The 22,394-nt window shown below is 41.9% G+C and overlaps 1 protein-coding gene and 1 pseudogene across 1 annotated transcript; one reads left to right on the top strand and one right to left on the bottom strand.

Moving 5' to 3' along the window:
- Positions 1-13,288: 13,288 nt before the first annotated feature.
- On the bottom strand, positions 13,289-16,964 carry LOC113275599 (signal peptidase complex subunit 3B-like). The gene is made up of 6 exons (XM_026525136.1): positions 16,753-16,964; positions 14,942-14,989; positions 14,702-14,764; positions 14,202-14,255; positions 13,714-13,800; positions 13,289-13,614 (listed from the first exon to the last, which is right to left on the bottom strand). The coding sequence occupies exons 1-6, from the start codon at positions 16,885-16,887 to the stop codon at positions 13,489-13,491; spliced, it is 513 nt and encodes a 170-aa protein (XP_026380921.1). The 5' UTR covers positions 16,888-16,964; the 3' UTR covers positions 13,289-13,488.
- A 39-nt stretch (positions 16,965-17,003) lies between these two features.
- On the top strand, positions 17,004-21,741 carry LOC113275598 (annotated as a pseudogene).
- Positions 21,742-22,394: the final 653 nt, after the last annotated feature.

Below are 22,394 nucleotides of genomic sequence, written 5' to 3' on the forward strand. Positions count from 1 at the left end.
GAAGTATAGTACGGCAGCGGCAACCCCAAAGGCTGCGGAAGCCAGCAAAACTCTTGTTACGAATCAATCTCACCAACCAAAAGAAAGGGTGGATGAATCCAGAACACATCAACTCGCGCACCCGCCAACCTTCGGAATGCCACCAACAAACGAACAGAATCAAACTGTGCCGGTGGGCACTCCGCCCGATTTGGAATTGCCAACAATCGAAGCTGAACCTCCACCACCTTTAGTACAAACCATAGAAGAAGGCGGCACCATGGCCGTAGTAGCACGAGTGGGGATTCCCAATCAGGGGTCAAACCAATCACATCGACTGATGGCTGAGCTTGAAGAATTGAAGAAAAGCCAGCAGGTTTACGCAGATGTTGTAGTTCTGCTGGCCAGAGAAAACCAAGATTTAAAAGACCGGATTGCCCTAAGCACGAAGACCAGCCAGCAACTTGATGAGGCAAATTCAAAGGCACCATAACCAAATCGAGACCGAAGAGTCATCGTAGCATCCAATGGAGACACGGCTAGGGGAAGTAGCGCATCTGACCCAGATTACAATGACGGAGAGTCAGACTATCACGAGCAGAAGAGCGTAGGGCATCACCGCGCGATGGAAGAGCTACGTGATGAAATGATGGCCGAGATCAGGCAATTAAAAAGTAGACAAGGCGGGGGAAGGTTAGAAGAGGTCATGAGAGAGGCTAACTCCACTCCCCTAACTTATCGCCTGGCCAACACCCATATTCCGCTGAAATTCCCTGTCCCGACGTTCGAATGCTATGACGGATCCAGTGATCCCGTTGCACATATTCGGTATTATAACCGTGTATTAGCTAGATGGAGTCATAACGACGTCGTACTCTGTAGATACTTCCCGTCAAGCTTGAAGGGATCGGCATTGTCTTGGTTTGATAATCTGCCGCCAGACTCCATCCACTCCTACGACCAACTCGCAGAAAAGTTCTTAAGAACTTACATGTACAACAAGACTGTTAACACCGGAATGGATAAGCTCTTTTCACTGGCAATTGGCTACAAGGAAACCACGAGGGAATACACTAACAGATGGCACAAGATCTTCCAAGCCATAGGAAGTGTGGACCCAGTGGTAAGTATCAACTGCTACAAGTGGGGATTAGACCGAATGAGTCCACTATTTGTTGAGATTCATGGAAGCGTGCCTAAGACAGAGGGAGATCTTCGAATAATTATTGAAAAGCACGCTCGTCTTCAAGAAATCCAGCGTGAAAACCCGAGGGCGTACACGCATAGGTCTCATCGTACCAATTCAGCAGAACAAACCAATGGGGCCAAAAGGAATTGTTCAGTGGAGCGGCCTCACGAAGACGGGAAGGAACGAAGGGATGAACAACGAACAAGCGACCGAAAATTCGAAGATCAAGTTTACACGAAGCTCAACGCTATCTATGCTCGGATCCTGCGAGATCAAAGGAAGGGAAAACCTGGAGCGGCCATGGTCTAAGGGAAAACAGCCCCCGAGAACCGAGAAGTCTAAAGATTACTGTGAATATCACTGCTTCAACGGACACCAGACCGAAAAATGTAAAAACCTCAAAATAATGATCCAAAAATTAATCGATGCTGGCGAGCTCAAACATTACGTACGAAAGGATGTCGCCGAGGATAGATCCAAATGAACCAAGCCAGTCCAACTTCCAGAAGGGAACCGCACAATCAACACCATCTCGTGTTCTGAAGCCGCGGGGCCCTCACTTACAGCACAGATAGGAAAGAGGTTACGGAAGCAGTTCGAAGACCGCTGCGAATTGTATAAGATCGATGGGATAGAGGTGGACGAGCACGAAGAGTGGATGGACTCACCTATTATCTTCAATGCTGAAGATATCGAAGAAGATATGGAAGACCATAACGACCCCCTGGTCCTCACACTACCAGTGGCTGGATGTAACCTTAAAAAAATCCTCATAGACGGGGGAAGCTCAGTGAACGTTCTATTCTACGACGCATTCAAACGAATGAAGCTCCATGAAGAACATCTAATGACCTCTTATTACACCATCTACGGATTCAATGGAACACCCACAAAGCCATTGGGAGACATCGTGTTGCAAGTTGACGATGGACCCATGAAGTTAGAAACACGATTCAGCGTGGTGGACGCCCCATCCCCCTACAACGCCATTATTGGACGAAAATGGTTACATAAACTCAAGGGAGTGGCGGAAACGTACTACCATTATCTCAGATTTCCAACACCTGAGGGAGTAATGGAAATCAAGGGAGATCGGGTCTCTGCAAGAGAGTGTCAAGCCACTCAGGATCGTATCAACAACGAACAAGAAGAGCAGCGAAAAACCCGAAGAATTAAAAATAAAGAAGCCGCGAAAGAGAAGGCCATAGACCTTTTCCTCAACGAAACTACAGGAAAGGGCTTGACAAAAGATGATAATGTACTAAGCACAAAGACAAGTACTTCAGCAGCCAACGAAGGACAGAATCATACCAAATAGCAATCAAACAACGTCCCCGTCCTCGGGGACCCGAATCCGGTGTTCACGCCAGTAGAGCCCGTAAAAGAAATCAACATAGGAACGGAAGAAAACCCGAAGATGATCAAAGTAGGGACCATAATGGACGAAAGAAGAGAAGATTCTCTAACCAAATTACTTAAAGAATACGCGGATGTATTTGCCTGGAAGCTAGGAGATATGCCGGGGATTGACCCGAAAGTAATCCAACACGAGCTACGCATCATACCAGGCACACACCCGTTCAGGCAGAAAATTAGAAAAGTGGCACCAGAGTATCATAAGGCAGTGGAAAAAGAACTTCGGAAACTACTAGACGCAGGATTTATCAAGGAAGTCAAGTACCCTACATGGATCTCTAACATGGTCGTCGTTCCTAAGAAAAATGGAGGGGTTAGAATATGCATCGATTTTACTAACCTCAACAAGGCATGTCCAAAGGACAGCTATCCCCTGCCAAGCATAGATCAGATGGTAGAAGCAGTAGAAGGATATGAAGAACTGTCATTCATGGATGGACATTCTGGCTACAACCAAGTAGCCCTGGCAGAAGAAGATCAGCCACACACAGCGTTCTACACCCCACATGGCCTTTATTGCTACACTAGAATGCCCTTCGGACTTCGAAACGCAGGGGCAACATACCAAAGAATGGTTGATGCTATCTTCAGGCCATGGATTGATAGTACCTTAGAAGTCTACGTTGACGATATGCTCGTCAAAAGTAAGCTGCGCAAAGATCACCACCAGGATCTGAGAGATATCTTCGAAGCAATGAGAAAACATCACATGAAAGTGAATCCAGAGAAATGTACTTTCGGCGTCACCTCGGGGAAATTCCTCGGGTATCTGGTAACAAAAAGGGGCATTGAGGTAGACCCAGTGAAGACTCAGGCCATAGTAGAAATGCCATCCCCGAATAATTTAAAAGAAGTGCAGAAACTCAATGGGTCCATCGCAGCCTTGGGCAGATTTATTGCCCGATCCTCGGACAAATTGCAAACATTTCTTCAATATTCTCAAAAAATGGAGCAAGTTTGAATGGACCGCAGAATGCGAAGAAGCCTTCCAAAAAATCAAAGAACACCTAGCTTCAATTCCGATCCTGCCGAAGCCGGATCCTGATGAGGTTTTGGCATTATACATAGCAGCAACAGAAGACGCAGTCAGCGCAGTGTTGGTCAAAACCAATACGAAGATAGAACAGCCTATCTATTACGTCAGTAAGACCCTCAATTATGCGGAAAGGAACTACACAAAGATCGAACAGCTTATCCTAGCATTGGTATGGGCTACTCAAAAGCTGAGAACCTACTTCCTAACTCACTTCGTCCGGGTCCCATGCAAAGCACCACTGGAAGCAGTCCTCAAAAGCGCGGGAAAAGTGGGCAGAATAGCCAAGTGGAACACCCACCTGGACCAATTCAACATCATTCATGAAATTCAACATTCTCGAAAATCCCAAGTTTTGGCGGATTTCTTAGCAGACCTCCCCCTGGACAACGAAAAAGAGATTAAGGGAATACCAGAAGTCGAGGAAGAAAGCAAGGATCCAATGGATATCCTCGAACCCGCGAGTCAAAGACAATGGGAAGTCTTCGTCGACGGTTCCAAAAATAAGGAAGGAGCAGGAATAGGCATTGTCATCACCACCCCAACCGGAGAAAGGATTGTACAGGCACTCAGGTTAGAATTCAAAGAGCATACCAACAACATCGTCGAATACGAGGCAGTCGTACATGCCCTCCGTGTAATAATAGAAATGGGGGTAACCGATGTAAGACTGGCAAGTGATTCGCAGCTTGTCATACGGCAAATAGGGCTCGAGTACAATGTGTACGATGACATCCTCTCAGCTTACATGGCCTTGGTCCAAACATCGGCATCACAAATTCCGAACATCAAGTTCCGGCACTTATGCAGAAGGGATCTCAGGCACGCAGATGCCCTAGCATATATATCATCCATGCTGAAGGATAAAAGCGTCGAAGCTATTAAAATAACAAGGGTATACGAGCCTTCGATTGCATCTCAATTCTCCTTCGCTACCAATCAAGATACAGTGGAAGAAAATATCGAAGACCAGGTAGGAGAAGACATCCATAACGATTTTGACGAAGAAGATATCCTGTCAAGAGCAAATCAAGACGAAGACTTCAGTAACGAAGATGATTGGAGAATGGTGATCCATGCGTTTCTCGAAAAGGGAATCTTACCCGCGGATCATAAACAAGCTAGGAAAATACTCTCCAAAGTAGGAAGATATGATCTCCGGGATGGGGTCCTGTACAAGAAATCCTTCCTCGGACCGTTACTACGTTGCTTATCCCGGAAAGAGGTGCATCGAATTCTAAACGACATCCATTATGGTGACGCAGGGAATCATAGCGGCATGAGATCACTAGCCGACAAAGCAAAAACGCAAGGATATTACTGGACCACAATGATACAGGATGCCGCAAGGATGTCCCGACGGTGTGAAGAATGTCAGCGCTTCGCCAAAAAGATACACGCGCCGGCAACAATGTTAAATTATGTAGATAGCCCGTGGCCATTTGCAAAATGGGGCATAGATATCGTCGGGCCTTTCGTCTAAGGGTCAGGGAAAAGACGATTTTTGATAGTAGCCACGGAATACTTCAGTAAATGGGTGGAAGCTAAAGCCTTAGCCAGGATCAGAGGCGTGGATGTGTTTACTTTCATATTCCAGAACATCATTTGCAGGTTCGGCATACCAGCAGAAATCGTGTCCGATAATGGTAAGCAATTACAGGGGAAAAACATAGACATGCTCTTCGATACTTTCAAGATAAGGAAGAACAAATCCACCCCCATATACCCTCAAAGCAACGGACAGGCGGAAGCCACTAACAAGACCCTCTCCCTTATCCTCAAAAAACAATTAGACGAACATAAGGGGCGATGGTGTGAACAGTTGCATAATGTGTTATGGGCATACAGAACAACAAGAAGATCTGCCACTGGGGAATCCCCGTTTCTCCTCACTTATGGAGCTGAAGAAGTCATCCCAACAGAGATCCTCATGCCAACCACAAAGACCGAAGCATGGGAGAAAAATCTCACAACAGACATGATGTTAGAGAGATTGGACGATCTAGAAGGAAGAAGGGAAGTAGCATTGCAGAAGATGGAAAATTATCAACGAAGACTAGCAAGGGAGTACAACAAAAAGGTAAAGCTTCAAAATTTTGTAGAGGGGCAGTATGTGTTGAGAACAATCCCACAGTATCAACGAGAAAAGAGATGGGGAAAGTTAGCACCTACGTGGGGAGGACCTTTTATAATACACGACATTGCGGGAAACGGTTCCTACTACCTTCGCAATCTGAAAGGCGAGGTCCTCCGGCATCCTTGGAATGCTAAGTGGCTTAAACTATATTACCCATAGGAGCAACGCAGCTTTGCATCTGCGTGAAGAAGACCAGAAGAAGAAGGCAGCGTGACCGCTCTACATGTTTCTATCTCTGGACGAGGAATTGCAGGCCTCAACCTATCAATCAAACAAGCTTTCTAAAATTCAAGTAAACAAAACCTATCAACAATATTGGGGAAAGTAGTTAATCTACAATCTCTCAGGGCTCCCCCATCAGTGTCCATAAGTGTAAGACCATGGGGAAGGCACCCAGCAGAAAGAGATACCCAACCAATCTTAAGGCAACGGGTCGACGGAATGGGTGTATGTAAATATTTTAAACCCATATCCTAGAACGTTGCCTCGGCCCCCACCGTCTGGGAATCCTCTGGCCAAGGGTTCGCCAGCGGGGTGACAGGTCTCAAGACGATCACGAAGGTACCTCCCTTCGGTATATCAAAAAAATGATCCATTTCATAAAGGTTGGTTACAAAAAGCGGCAAGGCCAATACAAGGAATACACATCAAAAATATTCTTTTTACAAAATACTAGCAAAATCTAACGGAAGGATAATGATGCCGCGGTCTCTACTTAGATGATGCCGCCCCATCAGCAGGGTTGTTCCGAAGAGTTGAAGGGACGCTCCCACCAGATGAGGGTCCCGAGGATCCAGGCAAGGAGGTAGGTACTGGACGACGCGGATAGCTCTTCACGAGGCCATGCTCGGTCTTAAGGCCAAGCTCAATCTTCTCCAGCATCTTGTTTGTATCCTCTGCCAATTGACACCGAGCCTTATGCATAATAACTGTCCTCCGCTGTTGGGCTTGGGATAACAACGAAGATAGACGATTCACTTCTTTAGAAGCAGCACCAATGGCCTCCTCGCGGGATGCTGCCAAGCTCTTAAAATGATTAGTCTGATCTTCCTGATGCGCTAAGGAAGATTGAGCCTTTTCAAATTTTTCATTTGCAACGCGGAGTTGTCCCTCGAGCTCTGAAAAAGACAACACCAGGGAGTTAGCACAGAAAAGACACAATCACACTCGATGAAATAGGGTTATACCTTCGACCCAAGCCGAAGCCTCTTCATACTCATTAACAACCGCATCTCGCGCTTCATCAAGATGGTCATATTCCGCGGATAATTTCTTATAATCTAGTTGAAGGTTGGTGAGAGTAAATTGACTGGCATCTAATTCTACCTGCTTCATCGAATCCATGTGACGAAGGTGGTTGACTTCGTTGTTTATCTCTGATACCCCTTTGCTAAGTCTGTACATACATACTTCAAGATTTCTCTCAGACTCAGCCTGGCGAGCTATTTCAGCGCGAGACGCAACAAGGGCTTTGCTTAGAGCCCTAACTTCGGCTCGGGCATCGTCCCTTTCTCTGGTAAGACACAACATGCTCTCCTTAACTCCCGGAAAAGGAAGGGAGCAAGCCTTTCGTAATTCCCTTTCCAGAAGATGTATCCTAGACTCCAACAATGAAGTGCGCTCATGGGATTCCCGCAGATTCTCATGTGTCCACAGCAGCGTACCATTGAACAAAGTACGGTCATGGTTATACATATTCTGCATATCAACCATTTGAACATTCCTTGCGCGCGATCCCTCAGCCCGAGCGTCCCACTTTTTGGCTTCGCTCTTAATTTTCTCGACCAGCTCTTTGATACGAGATTTTTGTCGTGCCCTTTCGTTTCAAAGCCATATCAGCTCGGGGACGCCACCCGCTGGAGATAGGGTGGGGAGACTCAGACAGAACAACTAAGTAATATAGAGGAATTACGACGCACTGCGAGGGTAAAATAGGAAAAAGAACCAAACCTGTGAAAGCTGAAAAATTGGCCGCGAGTTTGCTCTAACTCAGCGCGAACGGCAGCAAGCTCTGAAAGAAGACCAGCCTCCGCTTCACCCAGCCTTTCTTTCTCTTTAAGGCTTTTCTTCAGTTCTTCTATTTCCACCTCAGCCGCAGATAATTCCTTTTCTCTGTGACGAAGATTAGCCTCCATCTTCAAAGATTTCGCTTTAAAGAATTGATACAGCACATGGTTATAATGCTCACTCCTCATCATCTACACATCAAAACGGCAAACATTATTACACCGAAGGATTCAATCGTCACGAAGAGATATGTACGAAAACTTACCTCCAAGACACGCTGCTGAGGAAAACCATATTGGTACCCATCGGCTATGGCCATCATATCCGCGACAGAAGTAGGAGGCTCCGATATGAGGGTAGATTCGGGAACACTCAAGCTTTTCCCCCACATCTTAGATACCCGCGCCTTGGAAGATAGTTTTATCATCCGACGGGTATACGCATCGGAATCCTTTTCACCAGAAACCACCGGGACAGGATGAGGGACAAACAGCAGACCCTTTTTCTTGAGCCAATCCATTATGGCGTCCTCACACTCAAACGTCAGCGAATGAGGGAAATCCTCGGAAGGCGAGTCAACCACGGACTTCCCCTTTGCTGATATTGCCCCATCAGCACAAGTTTTGGCATCAACATGCGCATCATGATCATCCGCGCCCCCATCATGAACAGCAGCGTCTTCCTTACCAGAACCCCCGAGCACATCCCAATCATCATTGGGGGAAGTAGAGAGAAGTCTTCAGGAAAATCGAGAGCATCGTCAAAGAGTTACCCTGCGGAATAAATCCTGTCAAAAGAGAACTCTTGAGAAATGGTGGGGAGAGTTTCCGCAGCATCACCAGCAGGAACAGACATATCAGCGATAACACTGCCGTCAGCTACCGCGGCATTATTTCTCCCCTCATCACCATCACAACCCGCACCAATCTCCTCCTCGACATTGAGAGGGGAAGTATCAGTGCGTTCTTCCCCATCAGAAATCTCCTCATCCTCGGCAAACTCTTCGTTTACCGGACTGGTAACTTCTTCATGAACCTCAGCCTCACCCGTCACAATGGTAGAAGACTGCTTCGGCCCAATCTTTTTCTTCTTCGACACCTGCAAACCAACACGTTCCACAAAAAGAGTTATTTTTTTCCTCGAACAGTTTGATTTTTAAAATGGAGGAGAGGCGCGGCCAGAATCTGCATACCTTGGCAGTAGTGGTACTCTTAGGTGGAAGTATAGCACCAGAACCTTCCTCCTCGTCTCCTTCAACGACGTCGAGGGCATAAGGAAAGTTCATGCCTTCGAAATTTAAACGCCAGGGACAGAAATCTCCATAACGAGCAGGAGGAGATTCACGTGGCCTGCTACTCTCAGAAGGACGCCAACCGCGCGGACCGGGAATCCAACCGTACGCCCAAGGACCAACAATTTCAATAACAGTAGCGTGCCACTCATAATCATGGTCACGCTTGATCCTCTCACGTGCCGGAAAACGTTTCCGCTAACTAGACCCCTCGGTGCATGGAACATACTTCAGTTTGGCATCGCTCACCTCACTTAACAGACGAATTTCGCCCCGAGGAGCAGCGAGATTCCGAAGGCTAACACTCCACGGTTTACGGTTCCTACTATTTACGTAATCACCAAAGGAGTTGTTGAAGTTTTCAGGAGTATACCATTCCCTCTCCGCGGGATTTGGAACGTAACACGTCATCGTCATCTCCCCCTTACTCCGCAGATAACACTCCTTCAGTGCACAGAGATAATTCCCCGATAATTGCGACACAGAACGACTGTGAGTATTGGTGGAACATCCTTCACGACCAGCAAGAACATCGTAATAAAAGGAGTCACCATACTTGTACAACGGCAGCATAAGACCCGCCTCGTAGGCTCCAACCGTAGTCAACAAGTGAAACTCATCAAACTGATACTTCGAGATGAGCTCATAAGTAATATCATCCTCAGGGGCATAGAAACGAACCTTGAAGGCTTGAAGCTCATGCTTTTCCTGGAAAACTTCAAGGTCAATATGCTTGAACGTAACTTTCTTCTTGCTGACCGAAACGCTGCGTATCACCGGGGCAGCCTCATCCTCTTCCGAGGGATCGGATGAACCAACAAAAGCCTCGGAAGCTCTTCTTTTCAAAGAAGGATTCTTAGAAGATTCAGCTCTCGGGACACCACCTTTGGTGTTCTTCCCTTTGAAAGAAAGTACTGGAGGTGGCGGCAGAGGGTGTTGCACGGGCACTACAGAACGCAGAGGAGGAACATCAAAGGCGACAGCACGAGGAGGTGTCTGCGTACACCTAACGTCATCACGAGGACGAGAAACCGCACGATCGGTAGCGTTTCGAGACCCGGAAGGATTTTTGGAGGGACCCTCTTTCCTAGGAGGAGAGGCCTTCGCCACAGAAGAAGAAACTCTAATACCACGGGGATCCATTTGAGACTCTCTGCGCGGAGGGGATCTCGGTAGACTAGAACCCGGAGTTTGATAAGGAAGCCGCGGACGGTCAGACATGACTGCGAAGAGGTACAACATAAACAAGTTAGAAACAAACACAAGGACATCACCAAAGATCAAAAAACCACAAAATTAGCAGTCCATCTCAACATAGCACAGAAACCCTAAAACTAGCATACATGCTTGAAATTCCCCAAAACCCTAAAACCCTAAACTCAAAAGTCCAATCAATACAAGTAAACAATGGCCTCCTCGATTTGAGACGAAGAACAGGGAAAAACTAGCATACAAGCATTAAAAGAGGTTCTTCATCACAAACAAGGGACGACAGCAACAGAAATAGGAGGCTACGATACGATCAACAGCAGAAAATTTACAATCAACACAGCTTAAAACAACAGGAACAAAGAAAAGAAATCTTACCACCACAAACAGCAGCAGGAAGAGGACAACAAACCAGAAACAAAGAAGAAGCGAGCGTGATTAATGCTAAGGCAGAGAGAATTTAATGGTTGAAGAACAAAGAAGGAAGACTGACAGGGAGAATGTAATTAATTTTTAGGGAGAATGAAATTAATTTTCAAGGAGAATGAAATTAATTCTTCTTCTCTCCTTAATATACTCGAAAGAAAGAGAAGGAAGTTAATGGAGGAATGGGAAATGTGCCCATTAAATGAGCAGTTAATGCACGAATAAGAAACATGCCCAAGTATCTAGGAGAAGTTATTAGGAGAGAGGAAGAATATGTAACGTCTGTTTTCTTCAATGCTCCCACTAAACATTCAAGCCCGAAGAAAAGGGGAAAATTGTGTGTGCATATTTCATCATCGAACACGTGTATATAGGAAGATACGTGGAAAGCATGCAGGCAAAGTCATCAAAACACGATGACACACGCCCATAGCCAAGAAGCCTATCCCGGCGACGTAGGATCTTTGCCCGAACAAATCTAAGGGCAGAAGTTAAAAGATGCACCGAAAACACGATGTACTGCGGAGCACCAAATAACTCTCGAAGAGTTACTTTATCTCATCCCCAAAGAAGCTAAGATCAACGGTGAAGAGAAAGTTAATTGGCATGGACGTGACAGGGGCAGAAGACACTTGTCTGACACGAGCAGGCGCCTCAACTACCCGCATTAAACACTCTGAGCAGTATACGTGTCGATCAACCCGTGGAACGAACGAGGATGGCTCTGCGTGATCAAGTAATGAACGAAGACCTTCGCGTGATGGACACAAAACACAAGAAGATAAGGTTCCAACGGCCCTCAGAAATGGGTCTCACACTCTAACCCTATAAATACCCCCTCTCCACCAAGAGTGAGGGGATCGGAAAAATCAGGGAGAGAAGGAGAGAGAAAGATTGTGAGTGTAAGTTAGTCCTTTACAATATACAGACCTATGTAAACTCCAAAGTCACTCGATTATCCCTGTAACCATCAAGTATATAGTGAAACAACAACCCCGTGGATGTAGGCCTTAGTGCTGAACCACGTAAATCCCAGTCTTATTTACATTTCAGCACTTTATATTCGCCTAACGCTCCTTGAGTTTTACTTTTATACTTCGTTTTCTTTATCTTCCCCTGCGTAAACGCCCCTCGCGATGTTATTAGATGAGGCTATGATAAACCCGAGGGTTTTGAGCCAAGGAATCAATGCAATCGTATTATCAGTGTGAGACGGTACCTAGAGTGCGAACATTGTTTGTGAACATATAGATGCCTTCGTGATTTACGTGTTCACATCAAGAGTGAATCTAGGTTTTAATTTATCAATACATGCCTCAAACTCTTTCTCCATAGGAGTTCTTGTTTTAGTTCTAAGGTTAGGGTTAAAATTGAAGCTCTCATTTGAGTCTAGCTCTGTTTTCACTTCAGCTCGGGTATTATGGCGAATGGAAAGACTAGTGGAGGTAGATATATGACGAATGAGAGAAAAAATGGGAGGGAGATTAGGGTTTTGTTGTTGTTGTTGTAGAGAAGTGTAGAGTTGAGACTGAGAGATAGAAAGCAGAGCGAGAGCACGCATTTGTGAGAGAGTTGAAGATGCAACGTACCTGGCTATCGCCATTCTTCTGCAAGGGGTTTCGCTGCGGCAACACCAGGTAACTGAAGGGAGAGAAGAAAAGATGAAGAATGCAGAAATGAACCCCAGCAGTTTCAGTTTTGAATGGGTTCCAAATTCCAATTGTTGGGCATTAGTCCACGCTATAGCGCGGAAGAGGATGTCTCTAGCACGGGGGCAGAGTATTGAGGGACATCCTCGAGTGCAAGGATAAATCTGGATTTTGGTTTGAATTTGTGAACCTTTGTTTTGCCCATAGTAGCAGTTTTCAATCCATGATGAATATGATCATCGACTTATCGGATTTTAAAGTTTCCATGGGAATTGCGAACCGCAAATTTTCCAGTAAGCTCTACAATGTCGGTTTAACCATGGAACTGGTCGCAAAGGAACGAAAGACATGCTTGATGAATGTTTGTTTGGGGTTTGCATTTGCACTCTATTAATGGTGTTACCGTGTAAGATACAAGTTCCATCGAAGCCGTTGAGCTTATACCTCAAACCATACTTTGGTTGTGGTTTATTTCAAATGCTATGTATGCATAGGAAATTGTTTGCTGCAAACTCTGGCAAATGCACGACTCTTTTGTTCGAAAACTTTGCATGTGCAACTACTGGATGGTGCACGGTGCACTTTCCCAAAACCTAATTGTTTTTAGCACAACAAATGACAGTGGTGGCAACGAGATTTCACCCGAAAAGTTGCTAGAAATGGAAATGATGGAATCGGTTATTCTTACTAGTCAACAGTGGTAAAGCATTATCAAATTTTTGCAATTCAAAAGTTGCTATCAAGCATCCAGAAATCAGATTTTGCCTGTGAATATTTGCATATACCAAGCACAACCGCAGTAACTTGGAGTTGTACCACAACCGCAGTAACTTGGAGTTGTATTTTGAAACTACTGGTGTAGTGTTATAAGAACATCTCCACCTGCACTGAATTTGTGATGCACAAGAGATCAACTGCTCTCTTTTTTCTTTTCTTTTTTAAAAAAAAAAAAGAAAGAATCAACAGTTCATGAAACTGATTAACACTACACTGAATTTGTGATGCATAACAGTTTACATTCTTGTTTTACCCGTCTCACTATGGGGATGATGAAAACCCTATATGGGGAAAGCAAGAGAATCTAGGAGTTTCTACATTGCTTATAATGAATTAAAAAACTGTGATAAGACTATTGCAAACAGGAATACAATACTATGTGTATGCTTCAGGTAGACGGAAGTCGGACATTACCATCTGCTTTTTAATTGTTTTACCTATCTTTGGCATAACATACCAGTGGAGCACAAACTTGATTTCCTTACCACGAAGATTGCTTCCCTGAATAGTAAATCAATAATTAATCATTACAACTCTAGTAGAGAGATGGATAGAGTATTTCAACACTTGGGCAAGTATAAGGCTTAGTACAAGAAATACCTGATCTATCAAGGAATACTTGGAGGTGACCTGGGTTTGAATATTGGGGTGGTCCTTGTCCAAAATTATGTGATCCCACAATGAGACCTGAAGACAAGCGAGAATAGTTGGGATCTAATCAAATACTGGAATCATGTGAGAACAGAAAAGGAGAAAACCAGCTGCCAAACATAATAAACACAAATTTCTACATTTTCGCAATCCACTAAAGAGAACAATAGAGGTACGAAATGGCGCAGGATCTAGAAAACACGGTTCATCCAAGCTAAACGACATAATGCATTCCAGCAATAAACTCAAGAAAATATCACACTCTTCTCCTTGGAACATGTTTGCCTAAACTAGAGCAAGAAGTTACTTTATCGAGTGAAACAAGCAAAGATGACATCGATAATATCTTTGACATCTAAGTTGGCACAGTGAATTTGGTCGAACACATACATGATTGAAGCAAAAGTTACATAATAGGCAATTGGTTGGAGAGTAACCTGATTAACAGAATTCTTTGCAGTTTCATACTCAGCCGCTACAAAGACAAAAGCCTGAAAACAAAGTGAAGGTAATGACAAGGTCAGTGTCAATTACCGTGGTTCACAAAAGCCATTATGCACGTAAAAAATACAAAGTAGATATATCAGTGAAGGCATCTGGTTTGCAGCTACGTTATCAGAAGGGCCACTATTTTAGTCTTGTACCGTCATGACACCTAAACATTCCAACCTTTTGTGAGGATCAACGAGCATTGCTGACCCCAGATGACTGGCTAAAACTATCACTGTTGGAAGTTAGCTTTCATCTACTGTCCCGAAAAACCCGTACTAGGGATTTTTTCCCTGTGCCTATATGATGGAATCACAATTGATAACATGCACAAAAAGGACAAATCGGTAATCCAACCTCATATCCAGGATCTTAGCACTCGAACCCATCTATGACTATGGAAAGTGAAATTATGAAACTTTAATACAATAGAAGAATTTGTGATTACCTGCTTCGTGTTCCACGTAAACGCTGATCGTAAATCCATCGAAATGTTCAATGTTAAGATGACCTGTTTAGCAAAAATATGTATTAAGATTTCAATTGCTGTGGCCTATTATAATACACAGTGAAAAACAGTAATCACGTGCCATATATAGAGCAGTAACCAGCTCCGAAATCAGAAACGTCTTTCCTAGATACGTATCACTGTTTCACAAACTGAAATCAGATCAAAGTACCACATCACCTCATCGTTTCCACTCAGCTGCTTCCTAAGTCGATTTACTTTCATAACCTGAAAAGACGCAGAACAATTTAATTAACACAATCTTCCACTAAACAAAATTAGGAATTTAAGACAGAAGAAACGGCACAAACGGCATGTAGGTCATCTAACACAATATTTTGGAATACCTAAAGCAATAGAATACAAGGACATACTATTACGAGGATGTTAGTACTTATTTTTAAAACAGTTGCTAGAACATTGTGTTAAGAAATCCTGCAATCCCTTGCAACTGTGGAACTTTGGGTGGGGTGGGGGGGGGTGAATTGTAGCCATCACAATGCTTTTATGTGATTTACAATCCTGTCTGCGGAGAATTAATCGTGCGGCAGACCACCTAAAGAGTTCGAAACCTTCAAGTGGATGTGTTTTAATTGTGGGAAGTTCCATATTTGGAAACTTTTGTTTGGCATATGCACTTTATACTGGCTCCTTTGATTTTGGCTTTCGTACAATCAAGGGCTTCTTATATCCCTCCTCTTTTTCAATCAAACAAAATGAATACAACAATATCATTAAGAAGAACATACAACTATCATTAAAATGAAACAAAATAGTGAGTCTTTTTCTTCAAAAGCATACAACTATCTATCTATATCATTAAGAAGAACATATGTTGTCAACAAAGAACTTGAGGACTGAAAGATTACACAACAGATCTCCAACAAATAACCATTAGGTCTTTTCCTATGTGCTGATTTACTGATCACTCTTGAATCACAATGCCTGAACAACTCATACCAGCATTTGATAAACAAACTTCAGCTAACAATTGAAGGAACATGAATATAAACAAAGAGAGTGTATAAGCGCCAACGTCTGAGAAGTTTCAGCAGGTCAAGTTTTAGGGAACCCTCATATACAAATCACTTTGATAAGGATCTTGATCCTACACTGGTAAATGATAAATCTTTTACTTGTTCTGGACACTTTGAGAGTTTGAGATCCAATCAATAACTGGTTTAACTCAAGATTAATCTTGATCATTCACTTACGAGTTTCAGCCTTTCTTTTCCAATAAGTATTCATTTCAAACTTAAGGACACAGAATTAATCAATCTGAATATATAAAAGACATCAAAATTATGCCGCAACAAAACATAATTTGATAGTGAACCAAAATAACATCAATTCTATATTATGGAGAGACATCAGAGATGAGAAACTTAAAATTGATGTTAACCTCAATTTAGGTTTGGTTAAACTGAAAAATATTCCTTTACATCTTTGGGATGTCAATGGTCCAAGTGTCATCACTAGTGTTCTTAGAAATTATTGTAAATGGATACATTAACCTCAAACAAGGGTAGGTACTCGTTTGCAAGAGTTCTTATTGAAATTGAGATGAAATCCTAACTCATGGAGTCTTTCTTTGCTACCATGGATGGGAAATCAACAACTATCACTGCTGAATAATCCCAGAAACCTCTTTGTTACTCGGTCCCTAAGAATGCAAATGAAAGCAAACTGTTCGACATTCCGCAAACTTAAAGATAAAGAACATAGAATTGCGCAATCTGAATACCTAAACCACATCATACTGCAGCCTAATTCAGCATGGTTTTGACATCAAATTAAAACAACCATGATCCACATTTGGGAATTTTCAAAAAGAAAAAAGAAAAGGGATTTACACAAACAGGATAACCTAGAGAAGGAGACACCCACGATTCTCAAACAAATCTTTCATGTATCAGCAAAACAACAAAACTAGTTTGATTTTCAAGCATCAAATGAAGAAAAAAAAATGTAGGGTTTGTTAGTGATAATACCTCAGCATGAGCGTTAACAGGAGGACCTTCTTCATTGAAGTTACTGGAAATTGTTGTAGTAAGTATACACAGAACAGCTAACAGTAATCCAGAAAATGTAAAAATAGTATTCAAACGATTCCCAAAAGAATGCATGTTTCGAAGCCGCGAGCGATATTGCAGAGTCAAAGTTTCCCCTTTGTCTCCTTGATAGGTTGTTATATATATTTCTCCCATATTCCGCGGCACATAAAGATATGCAATAGATTCTGGATATATACACCCCAGTTTTCCTCTTTTTCTTCCGCACAACTCTTTTCCCTTTTGCCCTACCAGAGAGATGCAGCAGCAGGGGCGCTTCTTCTCTCTGATGGGAAAGAGGAAATCAAGATTTTCTTCAACATCACAAGAAGAAGAACTCTTTACTTCAAGTTCATTCAAAATGAAACACAAAAAGAGGAGGAAAGCAAAACTCAGTGAAGAAACAAAACAAACTAGGACTAGTAGTAGTGATCGCCAATGGGTTTTCTCTTCTCATGATACTTCCCATCTTAAAGGTACCATCTTTCTCTGTGGCTCTCTATTTCTATAACCTAAAATCCAGCTCTGATTGAACCTATTATTATGTTTGTTTTTGTAGATAAGGTTATTATAGTTTCATATAACATACTGGGTGTTGCAAATGCTATCAATCATTCGGATTTATACCGTAATGTCTCCCTGGAATTCGTAAACTGGAACCGACGGAAAAAGCTAATTCGTGATGAGCTCAATGAGTATGCACCGAGTATTATATGCTTTCAGGTTTGTATTGTGATGTAGCATTGTACTGTATGAGATAGTTGGTATTGTTTTTATGCCTTAATAGACCAATTGATTTATCATTGTAGGAGGTTGATCGCTTTTCGGAGTTGGATGAGCTTATGCAATTAGATGGTTACAAAGGTGTTTACAAGGTATTATTAAAATCATAGCTTTGTAAATATGTAATGGAATTGTATTTAGCAGTTTTAGGTAGACGAAATGTTTGAGGCTTATTTTGTGTGTGTGTGTGTGTTTCTGTTTACTCTAGGCTCGTACAGGAGATGCGCCAGATGGGTGTGCTATATTTTGGAAAAAGGAACTGTAAGACTCTTTTGCCAACTTAATAAAAGTTTCTTTTTGACCTTGTTGATGGGTGAATGCATTGTGTTCTGTGTTACTACCCTGTGATTGGGAGTTGTAGTTTGCTATTCATATTACCTCGTGTGATGAGAGTTGGGATAAAAAATGAATTTGTTTTTTGGCAAACGGAGAGCTAATTGGTTAGGGACTTATCATTGTAGAACCAATAATTCGTGTAGGAGAATTAATCTTCTATCACCACTTAATCCAATGCAGACTTGTCAAGGCCACCAGCTTTAAAGGTTGGTTTAGCAACTACTGGAATACTTGATAAAATCTCCAACTAGTGAAACGATAACTTTGCTGTAAAGTGCATGGTCCTCGACTCCTCGCAACTACAAAGTTCTTTTTTAAAACAGCAAAACTGAACAGATGGGTTAATGGTTCTAGAATTTGCTAGTAAACTGTGATATCTACCATTTAATCATTTTATATCTGTTTGTTTGTTTGTTAACCTCAACTTCTCACCATGTAACGTTTCACAAGTGATGTTTTGAATCAGATTTACCCTTATGCAACAAGATGAAATAGATTTCAGATGTTTGGCATGCGTGAGAATGTTGCCCAATTTTGTGTTCTAAAGGTAAGCCGGATTGTAGCTAGGTCCACATCCACCTCTCTAAATAGCTTTCATAATGTTCCATTTTATCTGTATTTGAGAGAGATGTTGCAGTTTTGCAAGCATAATCTCGGTGTTGTTCTCAGTTGGTATTTGATTGAGTTATGCTTACTTCTTCATTTTCCATGAACCAATTTATTTATGCATAATACTCCCACGTTATCATTCTATCTCTGAATGTGTCAAAATTAAATGTATGCTAGTGTCAGTATATCATGTTTGGAGGTCAGTGAAAGTTTTACAGTTGCCGCGAATCATGCTGTTTATGTTACAGCTTATTTTACTCCTTCACTTTATCTAGGCTTCTCATAGCGTGACCAAAATTACTTATATTCACTTTTTATGCAGATGAATCCTAGTAATTCAAATGATGATGTGGACGCCCAACTGTCACAGTAAGTTTCGATGGACCTCATTATATACCTAAGCACTAAATTTAAGTCTAGATTTTTGGAGAAACTAGCACATCCTCACTAAGAATCAGTTCTCTTGATTACATGTTATATATGTATGCAAGCGCGCATAATGATCCAGATTCATGAACCTAGGTCTCACAAGTATATGGTGTTTAGGGTATAAAATATTTTCTTGCTGTGTGTAACTTTTAGTTTGATTGAAATTGTGAGTAGGTTAATCTGTACTACTGAAGGGTGTTAAAAAAATAATAATCCTAAGTACAGTATTGGATTTGTATTTTATTCTCTAAATTTTGTAACTGACGGAAATTCTACGAATTAGGACTAAGCCTACTCGGTATATACTGGTCGGAAATATACATGTGCTCTTCAATCCAAGGTGTGGACATATCAAGCTGGGTCAGGTAAAAGTGAACCATCTTTTTCAAATGTGAAATTCCATTTCTAATTGATGTGCGATTAATGTCACCCTCAGTGGAAGGATAATGCATGGCATGTACCATATGTAGGAAATAAATGACATTTGATTTGGTGTTGTACTCCTGAAACAAGATTTCGAGGGTGCGTTACATACTGTTATAGTTTGTGGGCGATACTGACTTTCCATGTCACAGCTTCCTAGGCTTGATTACTCAAAAGCTGGGTTACAATGACGCCTTCTTTTTCCTTCAAATTTGGCCGTGTCAACACAATTGACATTGGTAACCATGTCGAACATGCATGGACACAGCAGTAGCTCTGCTAGCCATTTCTATTTGGGACATTGTTTTATATAGCTTGAAAATGGAATAAGAAAGAGAAAGGAGAGAGAAGAGTGTCAATTTTTTCTCGAGAAGAATATACGAAACATTTAATCTGACCTTAACCCCTCGTATCCCCATTTTTAGAGTTCTTAAATCACTGTGTCGGACATTGGCACTTATACCTGTCTCGTTGTTAAAAAGCTTTTAAGATACTAGGATTATAAGCAATAAAGGACAAAAAATCAGGGTACTTATTGTATGGTCTAAAAGTTAAACGATGCCTAAATTTATTTCTCACTAGAAACCACAATTTGTTGCGGTTCTATTACCTTTTTTGGCACATTGTGTAAACCTCAATAGGATTTGTCAATTATTTTGCAGATTCGATTATATATCGAGAAGGCCAACACCATATCACGGGAATGGGGAGGTATACTAATCGTGCTTGCTGGCGACTTCAATAGCATGCCGGAGGTGATATCTCACTGTATTTTCTTCTTGACAAAGTTTCATATTAGGTCTGTTAATGCCAATTAGAATTTTCTTCACTTGTTAACGGGGCTATGCTTTAATTTTCATGTGCCAGAGTACAATATATCAGTTTCTAGCTTCGTCTGAGGTGAGCTTTTGTAATAACTTCTTAAACCTTGTTATAGTATTGCAGTGTATAGGAATACTCATCTATTGGTTTCTGAATCAAACATTATAACTCCATTGCCATTAAATTACAGTTGGATATCCAGCTACATGACCGCAGAGATATGTGCAGGCAGCTCGATAATTCGTCAAGTTGGAAAACCATAAGATCACATTGGGCATATGGAAACAGGTTTTTAATGATCTTCTTTATTTATTCATTTGCACCTCCTTAATAGATACAGCCATACTGGCTATAGATGCTACATTTCTTTCACTTATTCTAGTAAATGACTGCCTGGACTCAGTTGGCAAAGGCCCATTTCAACACCATCGAGATTTAGCTGGAGCAAACAAGAATTAGAGATTGCAGCTGGAAGTAGAAAAGCCAATTGCGTTCAACACAGTTTGAAACTTTCCAGTGCATATGTGGGAGTTCCTGTAAGATTTCTGAAGAATATGCATATATGTTGATTCACTGCATGTCCGATTCAGTTTGTAAAAAAATTTATTTTCTTTGATACTCTGTAAATATGCACTTGTATATTTGTAATGTTAAGCGGATCCGAAATCTATAATGTATGGAAATGTTTGTAAGTTTGCATTGTCCATCCCTGTGCATGTCTAGCCATCAAAGCTTAGCTGTATTATTATAATTACATATGGTAATAATTCTTGCACCTCTTTACAGGGAACATCCAGTACTAGAGATAGATATGGAGAGCCACGGGCGACATCATATCATTCCAAGTTTAAGGGAACTGTCGATTACATATGGTAATCAAATTATACTCCACACTTATATTAAGACTTGCTTTCAGCTAGTTGTATCAGTAGTGCCTTTTGTGCTGATTTTTATTTGTGGTTTATGTGTAGGCATACTGAGGACCTTGTTCCAGTAGCTGTTCTCGAAACCTTACCAGACAACGTTTTAAGACAAACAAGAGGACTTCCCAGTGAGGTACTTTGCATTAACATTTCTCAGGCCACATCTGTGAAATTAGCTGTGGGACCTCAATTCACAGCTTCCACACCTAGTAATCTTCTGAGGATAACCTTTGCATTTTAGACCATCATCTAATTTATCTTGCTTCATTATATCCTTCTCTTGTATCTTTGCAGAAGTGGGGCAGTGATCATCTGGCAGTGGTTTGTGAACTGGCCTTCAAGGACAGTGACCACGACACCTGATTAAAGATCATATCCAAGTAGCCATGTCAACAACCTACCGAAATGTCGCTTTGGGTACCTATTTCGCATCTTTTTCTCTTTAGGCAAATAAATTCTCACATACTTCCGTAGTTACCGCCCCACCTTTGGGACCTTGTACAGAATCAAACAGGCCTTCGATAAAACTTAGGCTGTTCCTGTGAATGGAAACAAGCTTTGTATAATTTATGTTTTGATTTAGCAATGACAATAATGATTCTTGGACTGCTATATTTTTTAGAAATGAATTATTCTCTTTATATAAAGATATTGCTTTAAAGTTAAGGAACTGATTTTGTCCCACAAAAGTTGAAATGAATACAGGCCCAAAACTAATCTGAATGATGTCTAATTAGTAGTAGTAGTAGTCATAAAACTCCATCGAGTTATGATGGGGACAGAAATAAGATTTGGCAACTCTAGCCAACAAATTTGGACAACAAAGTAGGTTCTGTAATTTTTCTCTTTAGGTAACTCACAAGTAGGCTTTATTGGACAAGAAAGTAAGTAATTGGAATGTTTAAAGAGTAACCAAAAGCTGAAGATTCCCCTAAGCAAATCTTTGGAACCAGAAGTAATTTGGACAACGGCATTTGTTGAAGAATGATTCTACCCAAACCGCAATAAAAACGGCAAAAGAAATCGAGACAAAGAATTACTCTCGGTGGGTCACGCACCCACGTTATTAGCAGGGGATGCTGGTTTTGGATCCCAGTATGTGAGAGTCGGTTTATTCTCATGTCTGTTGAGCATTTGTGTTTCTATGATCCTACACTAATCGGGGATAATCCCGCGTGAGAGAAAAATCAGAAGGGGGTGTTTTGGGGGTGAAGCCCACTCCTTTATTATCTCACGCGGGATAATCCCACCATATAT

This window comes from Papaver somniferum, chromosome 4 (assembly GCF_003573695.1).
Source record: "Papaver somniferum cultivar HN1 chromosome 4, ASM357369v1, whole genome shotgun sequence".
Classification (NCBI taxonomy): domain Eukaryota; kingdom Viridiplantae; phylum Streptophyta; class Magnoliopsida; order Ranunculales; family Papaveraceae; genus Papaver; species Papaver somniferum.

Bases quoted from the DNA above. Each gene is read 5' to 3' on its own strand.
- LOC113275599 (XM_026525136.1), bottom strand. From the start codon at position 16,887: ATGCATTCTTTTGGGAATCGTTTGAATACTATTTTTACATTTTCTGGA. The intron at 14,990-16,752 runs GTATTATCACTA...GCGTCTTTTCAG, and splicing joins CTGTTAACGCTCATGCTGAG to GTTATGAAAGTAAATCGACT. The intron at 14,256-14,701 runs GTAATCACAAAT...CTTTGTTTTCAG, and splicing joins TTACGTGGAACACGAAGCAG to GCTTTTGTCTTTGTAGCGGC.